The 20,667-nt window shown below is 40.0% G+C and overlaps 1 protein-coding gene across 1 annotated transcript in view; it reads right to left on the bottom strand.

Annotated features, from left to right (window-relative positions):
* ESR1 (estrogen receptor 1) overlaps positions 1 to 20,667 on the bottom strand; it is a 211,389-nt gene that overhangs the window by 137,150 nt on the left and 53,572 nt on the right. The window contains exon 3 of the mRNA XM_005884736.2: positions 7,681 to 7,797. Coding sequence (XP_005884798.1) covers positions 7,681 to 7,797 — 117 coding nt within the window. The remainder of the gene's footprint in view (positions 1 to 7,680; positions 7,798 to 20,667) is intronic.

Here is a 20,667-nt window from a genome sequence, read left to right as displayed (position 1 = left end):
TGATGGCTGCCAGTACAGCGGGGGTGGTGGCAGCCTCTCCTGCCTCCTCAGCAGCGCTAAGGATGTCCGACTGCAGCTTAGGTCTGCTCCCCGCTGGCAAGTGGACATCCCCCGAGGGCTGCCGGGCTGCCAGAGGGATGTCTGATTGCCATCTTAGGCCCAATCTTCCAGGGAGCAGGCCTAAGTCAGCAAGTGGACACCCCCAAGGGGTCCCAGACTGTGAGAGGGCACAGGCCGGGCTGAGGGACCCCCTACCCCTGAGTGCACAAATTTTTGTGCACCGGGCCTCTAGTTTGATATATAACTGATTATCCAAACTGAATTTAAAACATAATAACTAATTACCTAATAATTCTGGACCAATTGTGATGGTGACAATACTACAATGAAATTGAACTTTATTAGATGAAGTACATAAGGCCAAAATTGAGTGTACTCTTATTTTTAATGTTTTATTTTTCAATTACAGTTGGCATATAATATTATATTAGTTTCAGGTGGACAACATAGTGATCAGACATTTTATAAATCTACTCTTTATTACCCATTATAACCAACTTTTATGGAGGATTTACTGCAAGCTAAGTATAATACTGAAAGCTATATATTAATTCTTGTTAGGTAGGTGTTTATACGTGTTATTATTACCCTCATCTGATAAATTCAAAACGGGGATCTGGAGAGGTTTAGTGTCCTGTCACACACACGCATCTCTAGCCAGAGCTAAAATTTGAACCCAGGTGGTCTGAGTCCTAAAGCTAAAGTCAACCACAATGTTCCACCGTATATGAATAATAGTACCTAACATCTGTGTACCAATATGTAATGATCCCAATATAACTCATGCCTTTGCTTCTCAGAATAGCCTGGTGAGGCAGTTGGTGTTCTCACACAGGTATGTATTCTATGAGATGGGAGTCATAAAGAGAGGGAAATAAATCTAGGATGGGCAGGACTTCACTTGTCAACAAGACGCATCCTCACGAAACTAGCCAGAAGCTGAAACCACAAAGTACAAAGGGCCAGCTGGCGAACTTGAGCTTGCTCCATCCCTGAGAGCCCTGATATCAGCAAGGTTAAAACAGGTGGGTGAGCTGAGACAGCGGGAACCACAAGGCCAACTCTAACCCTAGGTCTCTTGAGGGAACAAAGGGACCTGGTCATCTTTTTAAGTGGATGGTCTCCTTCCCACCATTAGGTAGCCTGCACTTTGTGGTCAGCCAGTGACCACATCTGACCTGTCTCTCCAACACCTTCACGTGGTAAATGCTCAAGAAAGGTCATTTGAAAATGATTGAGGTGAAGTTTGGACTTGGCCTGGCATTTGTTCCGTAAAATTTTCTAAATAACACTGCTAAAATGTTAATACAGAAGAAATGTAATAATAACTGGTCTTTCAAAGCAAGCTTTTAAAGATCTAAACACCAAAGGATGATTTTGTATGTTTCTCATAAATTTGTAGTTGTTCAGTCAGCCTTAAACTAAAGCACATGTTGCCTCTAGGTGTAACCAGAACATTTCTCCACATATAACTAACTCCCTGCTTTACCTTAGGAATTCTCTTAGGGCTAGAGTATATTTCTGTGATTTCCAAAAAGTCTGGCCACAAGGGTGTTGGATAAGTTTTTAAGCAAACATCACCAGACTGGCTTTTGTGATATTTAATCAGGAACCTGTCCAAATTCACACTATCTTTTTAGCCTCTTTCTTTCTCTGTGCCACAATGCAGAAATTAGCAAGTTTCCCCAGCTCCTGGGACTCAAATCTTAGGCACGACTACGACATTTCTAATAACAGAAACCTTAGTGATCTTCTCAATGCCAGATCTCAACAAACTTTTTTTTTGAATTCTTGCTTTTATATGGCTAAATAATTTATAACGATATTATAGCCATCTGCGCATATCACTATTAACATCAAACTCCTTTTTGTGACACTCCCCCCTCAGAAAAAAAAATTCCTTTTCCATGCTAATTAATGAAGAGAATAGATTTATAGTTGTCCATTCCAACAGGTGTTTGCAGTTGCTAGCTGCTCTACAAATTTGGCTGGAAATATAAGTATGATAACTGCGGAGGTTGTTTCTTATATCCAGAAACTACCTTTAACTTTAGATTCTGATCTTTCCATAAGTAATCTGAACTTAGATCATAAAACGTAATTTTTTTAAAAAAATATCAACCTTATACAATACTCTGATGAGACAAGTTTGAATTCTTAAAAACAAAACAAAACGTAACATTTAAGATTTAAAAGATGCTTTTGAGACCACTGAATCCTAAACCCATATTTTTCAAATGTGAAAAGAGAGTTCACAGTAACTGAGTCCTCTGCCCAGGGTCCTTGGAAGAGTCAGACTCATACACTTGACCATTAGCCAGGATTCCTTCAACTTGACAAAGTTACCTTTTTTTAATACCAGAATAGTCTAAAGCTGTGGTCGGCAAACTGCGGCTCTCAAGCCACAGGCGGTTCTTTGGCCCCTTGAGTGTGGCTCTTCCTAAGCCTTAGGAGTACCCTAATTAAGTTAATAACAATGTACCTACCTATATAGTTTAAGTTTAAAAAATTTGGCTCTCAAAAGAAATTTCAATCGTTGTACTGTTGATATTTGGCTCTGTTGACTAATGAGTTTGCCGACCACTGACCTACTCTGTCTTCTTTACCTAATTGTCATCAGGGAGACAGAATCGTGCACATTCTAGCTTTATCAGGGTTAAATAAGATGACTCACATGGTCGCCATAAAGGGTGCCATGAAATTGACTCTGCCTCCCCTTAGTTTGTATGTTGTCTTTTCTAGTTGGATGGCTGAAAGGAGTCCACTTGTATTGTTGATATTTGGCTCTGTTGACTAATGAGTTTGCCGACCACTGGTCTAAACAATTAAAAAAGAAAACAGGCTTTACAACATTATTGGAATTATTATCTAAAGATAGTGAAAACCTTTGGCCTGAAGAGGGAAAAAATGTCCTTTTTAAACTATATTAAATATTAAGCAATATAAAGCAGTTAAATATTCAGCAATTCTTTTTAAAATATCCATCAACCTTTCCATATAAATGTTTTTTGGTACTTCTGCTGAGTAACTAAGCCAAGTGTGTTGCTTCATGTTTTTGTGAAATAGTCATATTTTGTGTCCATAGTAATTGTTCCTAAGTCATAATTTGGGTCTATGTGATATGAATATCTTATGTGCGCATGTTGCTATCTTTCGTGATGATCTAAATCGCTTAGGTCACACGGTACAATGAAAAGAGCACTGAACCAAGAGTTAGGAGTCTTGGCTTCTTGTCTGAGCGGCGAACTAGCTGCTGAAGTTGGACAAGAACAATGAGCTGAAAAACAAAGAGGCGGACAAGGTGACCTTTAAGTTCTTTTCAGCTCTAGACATCATTTATTATCCCAACCGCAATCATTGAAACAAAAATTAAATACATGAGAATTCATAAAGTCTCAGGCTTACAGAATTCAAAAGCCACAATTCATTCATACAATTACTGCCATCAAAGTTCTGCTTTTTTTGTTGTTGGTGTTAATCTTCAATCGAGGATATTTTTCCATTGACTTTTAGAGAGTGGAAGGGAGGGGGAGAGACAGACAGAAACATTGATTTGAGAGAGACACATCCATTGGTTGCCTCTTGCACATGCCCCGACCAGGGCCAGGGATGGAGCCTGCAACCAAGGTGCATGCCCTTGACTGGAACTGAACCTGGGACCCTTCAGTCCTCAGCCCAAGGCCCTATCCACTTCGCCTCATCGGCAAGAGCAAAGTTCTCCATTTTTTTTAAGTTCTAGCCACAGAAATGGTCCTTACCTCAATTCAAGAACAATTTACTTTCGCAAAAGCAAATGATAGGAACAAGAAAGACCCTTTCTGAAATGTTTGCCAGGTCTTTAAAAACTGTCCTCATTCAATGTGAGACATGGTCATTCTTGGAAAAATAAGTGGACAAGAACAATAAGCTGAAAAACAAAGAGGTGGACAAGAACCAAAGTGACCTCTCCATAAGCAATCAAATTACTTCAGCATAAAAAATTAAATCAGTATTCTAGCTATAACAAATAAAAATAAAAGCATGATTATCAATGTCCGTTGGCTAATTTTGTATATGCAGTGAACATAAAGTAGCCTTACATTTGGTTGTGTTTTAATCTGCATTTGTAAGCCATTGCAACATACACGTGCATACACAAAACCTACATCTGGATAACTCAGTGAAATCCAGGACATCTGAAGCCAGCCTGTATTTTTCCAGAAGTACTGGCCCACATCTACTCCTGGGTTTTCCTGCCTTATTGTGTCCACTCATCAATATAGGAGAGAGGCATGAAAATAAAAACACATATTTGTATTCAGCACTCCAACAAAAACTGTCGGATTGCTACATAGAAGATTCCTACACTGACAGGGACAAGAGTAAATGAAGCCAGAGGTCCCTTCTATATGTAAGAGCCTATGGCACTCTGTCTATACTAGTAAACTTTTTAGTCCAAAATCTGAAAAGTGGGTATTTCAGGTTGTGATAGATTATACAAATGGCCCAAATTTTCCAACCTTTGCCACATAAATCTGAAGCCCCCTCTCACACAGACTGAGAACTCAGCCACTTGTCCTATTTTGGCCCATTGCATATCACCAAATAATGTAATCAATGGCTTGATTGAAATGGGCTTGTGATTCGGGGCTTGCTCTCCTGCTGCCTCTGCCATTATCACGGGAACATGCCTGGACTAGCCTGTTGGATGAGAGGTATAAGTAGCCAAACCGAGCCATCCCAGCCGCTCTGGCCGAACCAGCCAGCTGACTTCAGACATGTGAGCGAGCCCAGCCAAGCTCAGCAGCCCCCTAGCTGATCCCCTGACTTGTGAATAATATCCCTACTGTTGTACACCATTGAGGTTTTGAGGTGAGGCTCTGTTATGCAGTGAAAGCTAACCGCTATACAGGTTTTTACTCCTAAGCAGGTACTTTCCCTGACTCAGAAAAACAGGACTCATGATTCTCAACCTATTATTCATAGCTTAGCCCTTATTGTGTACTTTCACTCTTGCTCATTCATTCTGTTAGTTCATGCCACATCTGGTATTGACTGCCTATTTATTCCACGCAGGCACTGATCTAAGGGCTTGCAGTACATCACTGAACAAAGTGTGGGAGCATGTTTTATTTGTGTGTAAACTCCCATCTGGAGCTTACAGACATCAAACTATAAACATAATCTAAAAATTAGCGATACAATGTTTTAGAAGGTGGAAATGCAATAGAAAAATAAAGAAGTAGAGAAGGGTTGAGAGATTGAGAGTGCAGTGGGATGCATGGATGAAATAAATTGCACTATTAAAAGGGGTTGTCAGAGGAAGGCTCATTGGTAGGCATCCTAACAGATTAAAATAATGTCTTCATGTAAGTAAATCAGGCACTCTAACAAACCCTTAGGGCACTTCAATGAATTTATTCAGCCTTGCCATTAAGTTGGGGGTAGGTATGTGGTTTTTTCTTTTATCTGAAACTAAAGATTTGATGTCATGGGTAGAGATTCAATTTTTTTTATTGATGTTTAGAAAAAAATTAAATTCTGTTTTTATTGTGTTTTTTTTTAAATATATTTTATTGATTTTTTACAGAGAGGAAGGGAGAGAGCCAGAGAGCCAGAAACATCGATGAGAGAGAAACATCGATCAGCTGCCTCCTGCACATCCCCCACTGGGGATGTGCCCGCAACCAAGGTACATGCCCTTGACCGGAATCGAACCCGGGACCCCTCAGTCCACAGGCCGACGCTCTATCCACTGAGCCAAACTGGTTTCGGCAATTCTGTGTTTAAGCTGCCCAGATGATAGACCAAGTGGACTAAAATGGTAGTAAACTAAAACAGATAGATATTTTACAGATATAAATATACATGTACAATTATATGTATAGACACACAGACTGGCTTTGTGCAGTTAAATTATCTAGAGTCCTATTTAAAAACAGTGGGAAGACTTTTATTATGTCTTTGCATATTAAAATTTTTGTTAAATTAAAAATGAGTATTCATAATTTATACTTATGCAGCCAGACTGTATCAGGGTATTAATTGGGAAAAACGTACTTTTTATGAAGTGGGGTCAATGTATGGGTACCCTAAAAGAAAAATGTTTTGGACATATTCACACATTAATTATTTCAGCTTTCAGAGAGAATAGACCAGACTGGGCTTAATCTACCTATAGCACCAAAGAATATTCAACCTGGACCCCACTGTTTCAAATTAAACTTTTTATGAGTAGCTGTTACATTCCTGTCACTTATCAAGTTACCTTAAAAAGCTTATTTGTGAGTTTAATTAAGCCTGACTAATTCTCCAGCCATACAAAGAAAGATGAATTCCTTAAGTGTTTAATCCATTTATGACTCAAAGTATCATTTTCTTAATGAGGCTGTTAAATTCTTGGGATTAATTACCCTTTAAATTCAAGCTGCTTTCTCAGACATTCAAGACATCAAGTCACACCTCACACAAGACGTGACTTCAACATTCCATCTGTCCCTCAGGAGAACTGATTCCAAATGCTGTATTCACAACCTCAACCTGGCAGGTTACTGACAATGGAACTCAAGAATCTTTGGTGGTAAGTTTCATAACAATCAGGCACACTTTCTTCCTGATTTCCAAACTTGGTTTTTGTTCTCCTTCCTCCTTTATACAAGTATTAATGAGCTAAAGGTTAGCTGCCCTCTATCTGCATAGTCACTATTCTTTTTCATTGCAGCTTTGTTATCCTTAACTCATCCCAAGACTTGTCTCATTCAGAAAGCTTCCCCGCCCCCACAATTGTGGTCAGCAGGGAGCCCATCTCCATCCACCACCCTTGGTATCATCCTGAAACACTAAATGCACCTATGACTTTATTTTAATTACAAACTTCCTATCTGTTCTTTCCTTGTATTTTGAAGGCTATGCAAGACTAGAAGCATTGTTCTTCAAGACTAGATTCCCCAAATGCAAGGTCAATCAGCACTGGATTCCTGTAAAAATAAAAACACTGGAAGAGTGGAGACAGGAGGGGACAGAAAACCACATATACACAGCACCCACAGCCACAAAGACACACGCACACAGGTGCAGATCCTGAGGTCAGTGTTTGGTCAGTGCTCAGTACTCATTTCAAGGCTCCCAACTCTGAATGACTCAACTCCTAAAGGAAAAAGCTGCCTTTTGATTGAAATTCAAATTCCCTAACACATGTTAAGATTATAAATTAGCTATTTAGCTTTCACATTTACAAGTCTCAGTTTATGAAAGTTTATTCTCCAATATAATTTTCTAGCATTAGTGATATAAACAGTATGGGAAGAATCTTTCTAGAATAACTCCCTGAGCAATCTTTCTTTCCTTCTACCACGAACTCCCATACACGTTTCTTTAAAATATTAATTATTTACATTTAAACTATAAAACGCAAAATGGTTTTATAAAACACAGCATTTCCAGTTCCAATTGTTTCCTATTTTTTAAATAAAATGTATTATAGAAATACTTCTGTTGCAAAGAAAAATAAGAATAGGAAAAAAAAACGTATTAAAAGAGAAAACACTAAACTCCCATGGTTACTGGAATAGAAAGAGCCAGCACCGAGTAGCAAACACAGACATCCATTGGGAGTGGGCACCGTGTGTCGAAGGTACCTACCACCTTTCATCATGCCCACTTCATAGCACTTGCGTAGTCGGCAGGCCTGACAGCTCTTCCTCCTGTTTTTATCAATTGTGCATTGGTTGGTAGCCGGACACATGTAGTCATTATGTCCTATTAAAAGCAAGAGGACAGAATTAATATTTTTTCCAAGAAACGTAGCCAGTCATAATATACAAGTGAAACTGTCTGGAGGATGTTTTCATATCACTTGCTTGGCCTTACTATGTTGTTACCTCAGTCCATCATCCTTTTTCAGTCCCTTTGTAAATGCAAAAAATTCCCCAAAAACCTCCTAGACTTAATTTCTGCCTCAGCCAAGTGCTTTAGGAGTTCTTTGGGCAAATCACCCTCAGTTCACGCTGGAGGCTCAGACCAGCAGGTCATAATTATGCAAGAAGTCCTTCAGAAGGCTGGTGGACCTTGGGCTCTTAGCAAGGGCTAAAAGCTATGCACTGATTGTTCTGTCGAGACAATGGGGGCTGAAGGCAATCCCCTAAACCAGTGGTTCTCAACCTTCCTAATGCCGTGACCCTTTAATACAGTTCCTCATGTTGTGGTGACCCCCAACCATAAAATTATTTTCGTTGCTACTTCATAACTGTAATTTTGCTACTGTTATGAATCGTAATGTAAATATCTGATATGCAGGATGTATTTAGGCGACCCCTGTGAAAGGGTCATTTGACCCCCAAAGGGGTTGCGACCCATAGGTTGAAAACCGCTGCCCTAAACTGATAATCTTTTACTGTTTACCAAACTTTACCTTTGATATGTCTGTTTGCTTTGCTAAAGGGCAAATGTGTATTCCAGTAAATAAAAAGCTGATGGGTCCAGAGATTCAGTGAGCCACGCCACTAGAGGGTGAGATCTCCGCCTGGCTTTCCCCCATGCCTTCTAAATTTATATTTCTCGTCTAGTATATCCATTTATGCGCAGCCCCTTCTCCAGATTCTGAACCCTTGCTGCAAAAGACTGTGGCAAGTTCACACAGCTTATATTTGGGGGCATGATGTTTTACATACACTCACAAGGTTAGATAGTCTCAGCAGATAAAGCCTTTTTTTTTCTGACCAGGCCCACTAGATAAAATTATTATCAAAATAAAACTTAGAACTTTCAGAGAGTTTCAAAGTGGAATTTTAAACACAATAAAAACTGTGTTTAAAGAATCTTTAAGCAGGTATTCAAATATAGCCTGGACACCTAAATTCAAATTGGGGTGGTGAGCTGGGTGTCGGCAAAGTTCAGTCTTTCAGTTAGTAAGTTAGTTCATCACTTACTAGTTACTAATAAGTCAGTAACCATGTCCACGGCTTAATTGGGGTGGTGAGCTGGGTGTCGGCAAAGTTCAGTCCTTCAGTTGGTAAGTTAGTCCATCACTTACTAGTAGGAGGACACTGAACAAGTCAGTAACCATGTCCAGGGCTCCTTTTCCCTCTCTTTAACCTACAGAAAACCCACTACATAACATTATTCTAAGAATTCAATGTGAGAATACATGTGAAGAGCTTACCACAGTGTCCCAGATATGGTGAGAACTCAATAAATACTATTTTTGTTATTACTATTACTTTATTATTAATCCTCTTTCTTTTCTCTCTTGGTTTTTGAATCTCTCTTGCTCAAATGCTTTTTTCATTGGCTTTTATCACATGCAAGTCTGTCCCACAAAAAGGTCTCCCTCGATCCCACATCACTACCGAACTTCCATCTTATATTCTGCTCCTCATTGGCAGTTCAAATCCTCAGAGATGTCTACACTCCAGGAATCCTGTTTCCTCCCCTCTCCTGCACAGCTCAACCCATGCCAATCTGTTTTCTACCTTAGTTGCCCACAAAAGCAGCTTCTCTGATATCACCAATGACTGTCATTGCTTAATTAAAAAGGTATTTTCAGTCAGCATTATACTTGATCAGAAGCATCAAATGGTTCCTCCCTTCCTCCTGAAACATGCTTTTTTCTTTTCCTTTGGCTTCCATCACAAAAAAAAACCCAAAACTCTTTTAGAGTTCCTCCACCCCTCAGGCTGTGGCTTCCCCATGTTGTTTGCAGATTCACCACCCAACATGAAGCCAGACTTGCACAAGGCTCAGTGTCAGGCCCTCTTCTCCTTTTACTACTTAATATTCTCCCCATGAAATAATCGATTCTACACCTATGGTGTCCACTGTCATTAAAGGCAGATGACTCACAAGCATATACTCCCAGTCCGCCCTCTTTTTGGAGCTCTGGGTGCATTATCTAATTGCCTACATGAAGTTTCTGTTCCAAAATTTAGAAATCACCTCTATTTCTTTATCTATCAAAATGGAGCTATGTACAACTGTTCCAAAATTTAGAAATCACCTCTATTTCTTTATCCATCAAAAAAATATCTGGTGTATAGCATGCAGAATATTAAACTTCACTAATGACTAAACACTGGCATGTTTTTACAAAGAAGTCCATTTATGTAAGTCTAAATCCTTATACCCCTGGGGGACATATCCTGAATTTAGACTGAGCAGATGATAGGTTACTATTTTTAAATGTGTTTCCCATTCGAAAGAAAAGGAGGGGATATATATTCCAGCCTCTAATTGAGTCTTTCCTTAAGTCTCTATTTTCCCATTTACAAAGGCAACATGTAGTGTAATGTTTGAACCACAGAACTCTTTGTTCTTTATTCAGCATAAGGGTCCGACCCAATTAGAATAGAGTGGAGTGGGGACTTTACAAGAAGTGTTTGTCTCATAAAACTTGGTTCTCCATCTTTACATATATGATAAAAGCCATTGTATAAACAGGCACCTGATCAAATTAACATCTCATTCTTCAAATGCGTACTAGGAACCAGCCAACTACAGCAGGGTTATACACTTGTAACTTTAGTAAGAGACCACACACTGCCTCAAATATCCAGGCATTTGATTGTCCTTATCAAGAGGGCCAAATTAAGGAAATAATAGAACCAGAAACAAATTTAACTGGGCAGATGTAAACTCTAAGCAGAAAGTGTATTCTTCTGACACCTCAAGGAAACTTAGTGTTTGGTCTCTGATGGTGTTGTATGCATTACATGTTGATTTACATAAACTCTAAGAAAATGAATTTATATTAAGCTTCAGAAGAAAATAGTCAATAATCATTTGAACCAAAAATTACTTTGATTCACTCTCTCTCCGAAAGCTAGCTGTTTTGCAAGCCAGAAGAAGGGAGAACTAAATTAGGTCCAAGGCCAGCTGACTATAGAACCACATGGAATTCCCAAACTAACATAAATCTCTGGATTTGTGCAACTAAATTCACACCTTAACAAAATGAACAACAGAATCATGTTCCTAATATAAACCTTTTGTGACAAAGCTAAGTTTTCTCCTGCCTGGACCACAATAAAATTTAGAATTTATAAATTGGCAACAAGAAAAATTAATAGCTACATATTTGACATATACCATTAAAACAAAGTCTTCTTACTCAAACACCATTAACAACTACTTGTAAGTCTTCAACTTACATCAGAAGAAGGAAAACAACAAACATCCGTTTCCTAAAGAACATAACTTGGTAAAGGTATGTTATTAAAGCGATTGACTTAAGTGGGTTCAATAAGAAACTTCTTTTTAAATTTTATTATTTGGTTTCGTGAAAACAATGCATGAGAAAATCCTTCAATTGAAGTGAAGTTCATTTTTTAAAAAACAACTCACAGCAATGGTATTAATGAAACATACAGCGTTTTTACTGAAGAGACTGAAGAACTCTGGGTGCCTGTGACCAGGTTGGCCCCAAAGTTTCTTTTGCAGAGGCCTGGATGAAGCATAAAAGCTGGGAATCCAGATGTGAGGTTCAGGTGAAGTTTTGGAGATATAATCACTATTTTCTCACCCACCAAAAATTAAATATAGAAAGCCTTTGGGCCAATGGAGGGCTTGAATAATAGGAAGTGGAGAGCAAAGAGAGTGAAACATGCAGGAAGCTTGAAAGGTAGGGAGAGAAGACTTCTGGGAGCAGAAATTAGCAGGTAACCCACAGCTCCTGGGGCAACCGCTCTTTCCCAAGCTTCCTTGGGATTCTTTCTCTTGACTTTATGTCCCTTCTTTTCTTCTTACTTTTCCTCTTTCTGTGGCAGTTGTTTTTGCATTGTTATCATCCCAGAGAAAGTCTACATTTGTTAGTTACAAAAATAAGCAATGACCCATATTCAGAGATTCAAAAGAAATATGAAAACAGAAAATTAAAACAAATAACCATGTGGAGAAAAGGGAACCTTTGTGCACTGCTCGTGGGGATGTCATCTGATGCCACAACCCTTATTTTTAAAATGAGCTCAATAAAGGTAGGCATAGTACTCTGGGGGGTTGAAGAGGAATGCATCAAAATAAAGGAGACTTTCATGAGATTAGACCAAAAGCCAAGTATGAAAACTAGTAAAAGGTTCTGCACCATCTATACTAATAAAAGGGTAATATGCTAATTAGACCGGGTAGACAGGACATCATCCGGAAAGCCACGGTGGCAGGGACCAAGGTAGAGGCAGTTAGGGGTGATAAGGCCGGCAGGGGAGGGCAGTTGGGGGCAACCAGGCCAGCAGGGGAGTGGTTAGGGGGCAATCAGGCTGGCAGGCAGAGGTGGTTAGGGTGATCAGGCAGGCAGGCAAGCAAGCAAGCGGTTAGGAGCCAGCGGTCCCAGATTGTGAGAGGGATGTCTGACGAAATCGGGCCTAAACAAGCAGTTGAACATCCCCTGAGGGGTCCCAGATTGGAGAAGGTGCAGGCCGGGCTGAGGGACACCACCACCCTCCCCGCCCCCTACGAATTTCATGCACTGGGCCTCTAGTTAGGGAATAAACACTTACCATTTCTTAAAGCATATATGAGCACATAGCTAACTGTTCAGATTTGTAAGGCATGGAAATGAAAATGAATTCTCAAATTAAAGATAAATTAACTCTCCAATGTTTAAGCACCCACAAATCAAATAAAAGCCAATTTTACCTAATCTATCTAAAAGCTTCATTGGAAGTTCCCAACAAAAATATTTTATTTTCAGAGTCCTATTCTTTTATACCTGCTTGGCTACTTTTACAGTCTCTTATTAAAGATTCTCATTGCATATTTGCATAAAATTAACTTCTGTTTGAGTTCAAAGCATGCAGGAGCTATGTGCAGATAGTTTAAGATGCCAAATAAGATGTCAAAATCTGTATTTCTTTCTACTTTTAAGTACCAATATGTATGTATATGGAGTATGAAATACAGCTTCAGGTTGAATATGAAATCAGAGGACCCTACACAAATTTGCTCAAAAAGAAATCAGTGACTCTTTAGTTTGATTGGGAAAAGGTTATATTTTTCTTTAGGTGTTAAGGTCCAGAAAACATGTCAAAACATAGTTTTGAGCCTAAGCGGTGAGAAGATAATAAGGATCTGCTCATGAACTTTCAAAGCACTGGTCTATAAACTAGTAACCACCCCTCCCTGAGTGGGAGCTTCCAGCAGATGATTCTCCTCAGCTTGTTCATTTCACACTTATGCTCACTTTCTGTCTGGGAGGCAAGTGCCTGAGAGAGTCCGACCAACATTCTCTCTGCTAAGAAAACCGACCCTGTTGGGTACTAAATGTACTGTGTTATGTGTGGATTCTTTCATTTAAACCAGCAACTTTCTGAGGAAGAAATTATATTAATCTCTATCTTACAGATGCAAAACTCTGATAAAAGCTATAAACACTGCCCAAAGCCACACAGCAAGCAAGTGGCAGAGAAGGGTTTTGAAGCAAGGTCTCCCTCATTGCAGAGGTCAAACTCTTATGCATCCTAACAACCTTCATACGTGGAAGGCCCAACTTGCCCAAAGGGAACTGTTATCTACTTTCCAGAGGTAACAATTGTCTACAATTGCTTGTCCACTGAGTATTCTGTTTTTTAAGGAACCTGTGCATAGGGAAGTAAAAAGTGAAGAATTAGTAGAGCCAATGTCATTGTTTTCTATCTAGCATATCTGTAAGATTAATACTGTGTAAGGCCAAATCAATATTGAATTCTGCGGGCAATAAATGTTGACCTGGATCACAGGGATGAAATGGAAGGTCCAACTCTCTCGGACATGATTGTACCGAGGAACAGAAGTCTTGCACTCCCTTGCACACTGAGAAACAAATTGGCTTCCTGTACCAGCTCCATCTAATCCAACCCCCAATTTATGAGGAATACTTTATCTTGGTCATGCTATACATATTTATTTACCATGGTCCAAGGGAAGAGTGTTATGGGACTTGTCTGGTAAAACTGAAGAACTGGTCCAAACAGTAATGTTGTTGGGACCCAATAGCAAAAAGGAAAGGAAGACTGGTAGGGAATCTGTTGTAGAAATGAGAGCTCAAAAGATTTTTTAATGAAAATGAGAGTGTATTATTTTCATTAAAAAATGAAGGATTAAAAGTATCCAAAGTTAAGCCAACAACAACAAAAAAAGTCATACCAAAATATGCACTAACCATCTCTGAGTAGTAGTAAAGTAGGCAAGACAGAGAGAAGATGTGAAAAAAGCTTGAAATAGCTTTGCCAAATTTTCAGGGCTAGAGGAGGAGGAGAAAGTCAAAGATTCTAGTGGTTTGTGCCAGGGTGTCTTAAAAATTGTTCTTAATATTAATCAGAAAAAGGATCTGATTTGAGAGGGGTGGAAAGAAGAGGTGGAACAATTTTAAGCATGCTGTGTTGGAGATTTTAGTAGCACGCCAACAAACAAGTACCCCGTAGGCTATTCTGAAGCGTGGGAGTCATGTCAAAATGAAGTTGGAGATCATATGATCCAGAAACTCCACTTTTGGGTATATGCCCAAAAGAATTAAAGGCAGAGGCTCAAACAGCTATCTGTACACCCATGTACATAACTCCACCATTCACTATAGTCAACAAGATAGATGATAATATGTAGTACATACATCAAATGGCATTTTATTCAGCCTTAAAAAGAAATCAAATTCTGACACATGCTAAAACTTGGATGAACTTTAAGATATTATCCTAAGTAAAATAAGCCAGACACAATGCTCAAAAAGAAATCAGTGACTCTTTAGTTTGATTGGGAAAAGGTTATATTTTTCTTTAGGTGTTAAGGTCCAGAAAACATGTCAAAACATAGTTTTGAGCCTAAGCGGTGAGAAGATAATAAGGATCTGCTCATGAACTTTCAAAGCACTGGTCTATAAACTAGTAACCACCCCTCCCTGAGTGGGAGCTTCCAGCAGATGATTCTCCTCAGCTTGTTCATTTCACACTTATGCTCACTTTCTGTCTGGGAGGCAAGTGCCTGAGAGAGTCCGACCAACATTCTCTCTGCTAAGAAAACCGACCCTGTTGGGTACTAAATGTACTGTGTTAGTGGATTCTTGGAGCTTCCAGCAGATGATTCTCCTCAGCTTGTTCATTTCACACTTATGCTCACTTTCTGTCTGGGAGGCAAGTGCCTGAGAGAGTCCGACCAACATTCTCTCTGCTAAGAAAACCGACCCTGTTGGGTACTAAATGTACTGTGTTATGTGTGGATTCTTTCATTTAAACCAGCAACTTTCTGAGGAAGAAATTATATTAATCTCTATCTTACAGATGCAAAACTCTGATAAAAGCTATAAACACTGCCCAAAGCCACACAGCAAGCAAGTGGCAGAGAAGGGTTTTGAAGCAAGGTCTCCCTCATTGCAGAGGTCAAACTCTTATGCATCCTAACAACCTTCATACGTGGAAGGCCCAACTTGCCCAAAGGGAACTGTTATCTACTTTCCAGAGGTAACAATTGTCTACAATTGCTTGTCCACTGAGTATTCTGTTTTTTAAGGAACCTGTGCATAGGGAAGTAAAAAGTGAAGAATTAGTAGAGCCAATGTCATTGTTTTCTATCTAGCATATCTGTAAGATTAATACTGTGTAAGGCCAAATCAATATTGAATTCTGCGGGCAATAAATGTTGACCTGGATCACAGGGATGAAATGGAAGGTCCAACTCTCTCGGACATGATTGTACCGAGGAACAGAAGTCTTGCACTCCCTTGCACACTGAGAAACAAATTGGCTTCCTGTACCAGCTCCATCTAATCCAACCCCCAATTTATGAGGGATGCTTTATCTTGGTCATGCTATACATATTTATTTACCATGGTCCAAGGGAAGAGTGTTATGGGACTTGTCTGGTAAAACTGAAGAACTGGTCCAAACAGTAATGTTGTTGGGACCCAATAGCAAAAAGGAAAGGAAGACTGGTAGGGAATCTGTTGTAGAAATGAGAGCTCAAAAGATTTTTTAATGAAAATGAGAGTGTATTATTTTCATTAAAAAATGAAGGATTAAAAGTATCCAAAGTTAAGCCAACAACAACAAAAAAAGTCATACCAAAATATGCACTAACCATCTCTGAGTAGTAGTAAAGTAGGCAAGACAGAGAGAAGATGTGAAAAAAGCTTGAAATAGCTTTGCCAAATTTTCAGGGCTAGAGGAGGAGGAGAAAGTCAAAGAGTCTAGTGGTTTGTGCCAGGGTGTCTTAAAAATTGTTCTTAATATTAATCAGAAAAAGGATCTGATTTGAGAGGGGTGGAAAGAAGAGGTGGAACAATTTTAAGCATGCTGTGTTGGAGATTTTAGTAGCTCGCCAACAAACAAGTACCCCGTAGGCTATTCTGAAGCGTGGGAGTCATGTCAAAATGAAGTTGGAGATCACATGATCCAGAAACTCCACTTTTGGGTATATACCCAAAAGAATTAAAGGCAGAGGCTCAAACAGCTATTTGTACACCCATGTACATAACTACACTATTCACTATAGTCAACAAGATAGATGATAACATGTAGTACATACATCAAATGGCATTTTATTCAGCCTTAAAAAGAAATCAAATTCTGACACATGCTAAAACTTGGATGAACTTTAAGATATTATCCTAAGTAAAATAAGCCAGACACAAAAGGACAAATATGTTCCACTTATATGAAATACCTAGAGTGGCCAAATTCATAGAGAAAGAGAGTAGACTAGCAGTTACCAAGAGGTGTGGGGAAGAGGGACTTGGAAACTTTGGTTCAATGAGTACAGATACCATTTGGGATGATAAAAAAGATCTGGAAATGGCAGTGGTGATGGTTATCCAACAATGTGAATGTACTTAATGCCATTGAACTATACAGTAGGTCCTTGGGTTACGTGGGCGATCCGTTCCTACGGCGCCACGTAACGCGATTTTTGCCGTAAGTCGGAACTCACCTACGTAAGCACCTACGTCACTCACATGGAGCACAGACTCAGCAGTAATGGAGTGAACAGTAAAAAATTTAAAAGAAAGATAACAATTCCTGACCTTTACTTGTGGTAAATAAATATTAAAAACATAAAGCACATGTGTACATACATCAAAATGACAGAACTTTTTTTTTAATAAATAAATGGGAGATGGTGACATAACCACGAAACAACATACATCGAGTCCGAGGTAACCCAAGGACGGCCTGTACACTTAAAAATGATAAATTTTTGTATGTCTATTTTACCAGAGTTTTTTTAAAAATGAAGTGGGTGGTATAAGAAGCATCTACATGAGGAAGGGCAGGAAAAGGAATCCAGGCGGTACCTTTGCAATTGGCCTGTGCAGGTTGTCTTCGGTGTGACTGGGCCCAGGACTGGCTAGCAGTATTGGCCAGGTGTTTCTATGGCCGGGATCATGCTAGGTGATGTCAGCCCTTGATCTCACCTCAGCATCACACCAGTTAGGTTACAGTTAGGTACTAGAATTCCCACATTGTAGAAGCTCAAGGCCACTCGGCTAGTAGATGGCAGAGCTGCCATTAAAATCCAGGTCTGTGTCATTCTCAAGTCCTTGTTCCTCTAGGAACACAACAGTGGGGTTGGTGAAGTAGAAAAAACCCCATAACTATGGAACCAGAATGCCTAAACAGTGGTGTACTTGGAACTATAATACAAAGAGAATTCCCTAATGCAACAACTGTATCATATCATTGGAAAGTCATTTCAGAAGCAGCAATAAAATCATTTCCAGAACCTAACACTCCCATATACGAGAAATGAACCACATGAAATACATTCATCAGTAGATTGTGACATAACATTATCAAAACCTTCCTGGAAAACAATTCAACACATTCTAGCATGAAACAGAGAAAAGAAAGTAGAGAGCAAGGTATTGATGAAATAAATAAGAAAGTTGTATTCTGTGAAAGAACAATATGGTATTCTATTTAGAAATAAATTTGACTCAGATATTAAAGTTAATATTCTTTTTATTTACAGCTGATGTAATGAGCCAAACAAAATGAAACAGAATTTGGCTGTCTCATTGAACACATTCCTAACACTCCAGTGAGGACTTCCAGTATGTCATAGTTTGAACTATTTCACAACCACATCTGTACGTGGTGAGGCACAAATAAAAACGGCATGACAATAATGCATCCCAAATTGTTTTCCACATCTTGTCAGTTCTAGTATGTCTTATCAGTGAACTCCACCTTCCATTGGCATTTTACCCCGATTTTTAAGTGAAACAAAGACATTTCTTGCATCCAAGTATATTTTTAAAGGAAAACCATGTCCAGGAATTCCAGGAAGGATAAAAGTCCTGGAGAGTGGCTTTTTCTAAATGAAAATGAAGTAAAGAGGAAATCCTCTATCCATCTGCCCTGGGCAGACCCCAGTCTGCTAAGCATCTTGGCCAGGGCAATGGTCCTTCTCCCGTCCTGCCTCGCTTGCCAACTGCAAAACCACAGCTGGTTTAAGCACCTGGCACAGGATCAAACCAACAGCTGCAATAAAGGAAAATATAATGCAATCAGTGGCCACCATCTCATTGTAATACCTGAGACAATAACCCAGTTTAAAGAATGCCTCTTGGGGCTCAACAAGTAGCAAGTGCTGTTCCACAGCCCGAGAAAAGACTTCCTGAAATTGTCTTTCTGGGACAATAGGTAAGCGTCAAACAAAGGAGAACAGTGTGACAATGGGTGGGATTAGCCCATTTCTAGGCCCCTCTCCTTTGCTCTGTTCAATTGTTTGCAGGGGGTTTGCCAAGCTTGCTTTCTTCTCCCCACCCCCAAGCTTTCTTTATACCTGGAGTCATTTAACGTCTGAACACTGGTATCCTACAGCAGGAGAAATGATTTCCAACTGTCTTTATCCAAAGCTAAAGAATCAAGTGGAGGAAAATGGCCTGGCGCTCAGACAAGAGGGTAAAGCTCAGAGACCCTGAGCGGAGCTGTGCTTCTGCCCTGGATTCTCAGAACAGCTAATAAGTACAGAGTTCCACTTACCACTACTGGGTCATGGGTGCTGCAGGAGAGAGTGGAAGACCATGTTTATTAAGACCTGTGTGGTGCGGAATGTGAATGCCCCTCAAGCTGCCACCCCTGAACGTTCCCTTGTAGACTTTTGACCCTCTAACTGCTAAATAAGGGGTTTCGTCCATCTGCAGGAGTCCCCCAAAAGGCACTCCCTCGGCAAAGTTCCTCCCAGGCATCCTGATAAAAGTAATGAAAGAAGATGCAGGAGCTTTTTGTTGTTGTTTTTAATTCTCACCTGAGGATATTTTTTCATTGATTTTTAGAGAGTGTGGAAGGGAGAGACAGAGAGAGAAATATCTATGTGAGAGAGAAACACATGCCCGACCAGGGCCAGGGATCGAGCCTGCAACAGAGGTATGTGCCCAGGACTAGAATCGAACCCAGGACCCTTCAGTCCACAGGCAGACGCTCTATCCACTGAGCTAACCGGCTAGGGCAGGAGTTTCTGATTCAATGATCTTCTAGCACATTTAACACATGACTATGGTCATTCTTTTTTAAGACTGTTTTAAAAGTGAGGAAACAAACCCAATGACAGTCTGTCAGGCTTAGGAAGAACTACTAGTGCATTTTCTCAGCTTGAATAACAATTTCACTTAACAAGTAAAAATAAATGGAGGTGGGTTTCATTCATTGTATTGCCGATGAACCTTTACAGGATGGCTGCTTATAAAATAAAACCTATGCATAAGGAGATCTGTTTTGTATTTATTTGACTTATTTGCATGGTAAATTTAAGCCAAAGAAGCATAGATAATTTTGTGTAGTTTGTGATCCACATGGTTAGGGACAGTTTCTTTGACACAGGCCGTAGTAGCCCTGCAGCCTGGAGGAGAGCTGTGTGAACATTAGATGCTCAGGAAAGGAAGGGGTGCGAGGCAGAGAGGCGTTAAAATCTGCATTGCCTGGGCATCCAGACAGCTCAGGTCTGGGTGGTCATACTGCCCCGTGGGGAGAACTCTCAACCGGGCCACTTCACAGTGCTTGGAAGGAGTCTCATGTCTCAAGGGTGCTTGGGCTTCTCAGTCTACACGCTTGTCCACACCGCATTCTAATGAGGAGAAGAGAGCCTGGGAAAATCTAGTCTCCTTTTCCTCCCTGCCCCAGAACGAGCCTCAGGAATGAGCATGACCTAACTGCTTGGCCTGAGCATGACCTAACTGCTTGGATGTCTTGGCCCCAGGTCCTCAGCTGTAAGAGGGACAGGAAGGATCTGCTGATCACTAGGGCCCATTCTAGTTCTAAACGTCAATTATTCTCTCTTCTCACTTCCCTGAGGTCCACGTTTCCTCTTCAGCTGGCTTCTCGGGGTGCCACCTTGGCATTTTCTTTACTGCTTCAAGAGCGTCTGCCTCCTCCTGAGGTCACTGCGCCCATTGGGAGGAACACGGGCACATTGAGGAAATGTCGTGGTACTAGGAGCACTAACTTGTCTTTGAGTCCCTGATTCCATGTGATCCGCAGTGGCTACTAGGAGGCCCAGAGAGACAATATATATAAATGCTTGGTCAACCATAAAACTTTGCCAGTAGAAGACATTACTATGGACATTAGCCATTTAAAAATGAGACCTGTAGGTACTGATATGGAAAAATCTCCAATATATATTATTCAGTGAGAAAAGCAAGACACAGAATAATGTATAGAGTATAATGCCACT

Source organism: Myotis brandtii, unplaced genomic scaffold, assembly GCF_000412655.1.
Source record: "Myotis brandtii unplaced genomic scaffold, ASM41265v1 scaffold847, whole genome shotgun sequence".
Taxonomy (NCBI): Eukaryota; Metazoa; Chordata; class Mammalia; order Chiroptera; family Vespertilionidae; genus Myotis; species Myotis brandtii.
Note: the sequence above shows the minus strand (reverse complement) of the source record. Positions and strands in the feature narration are given on the sequence as shown.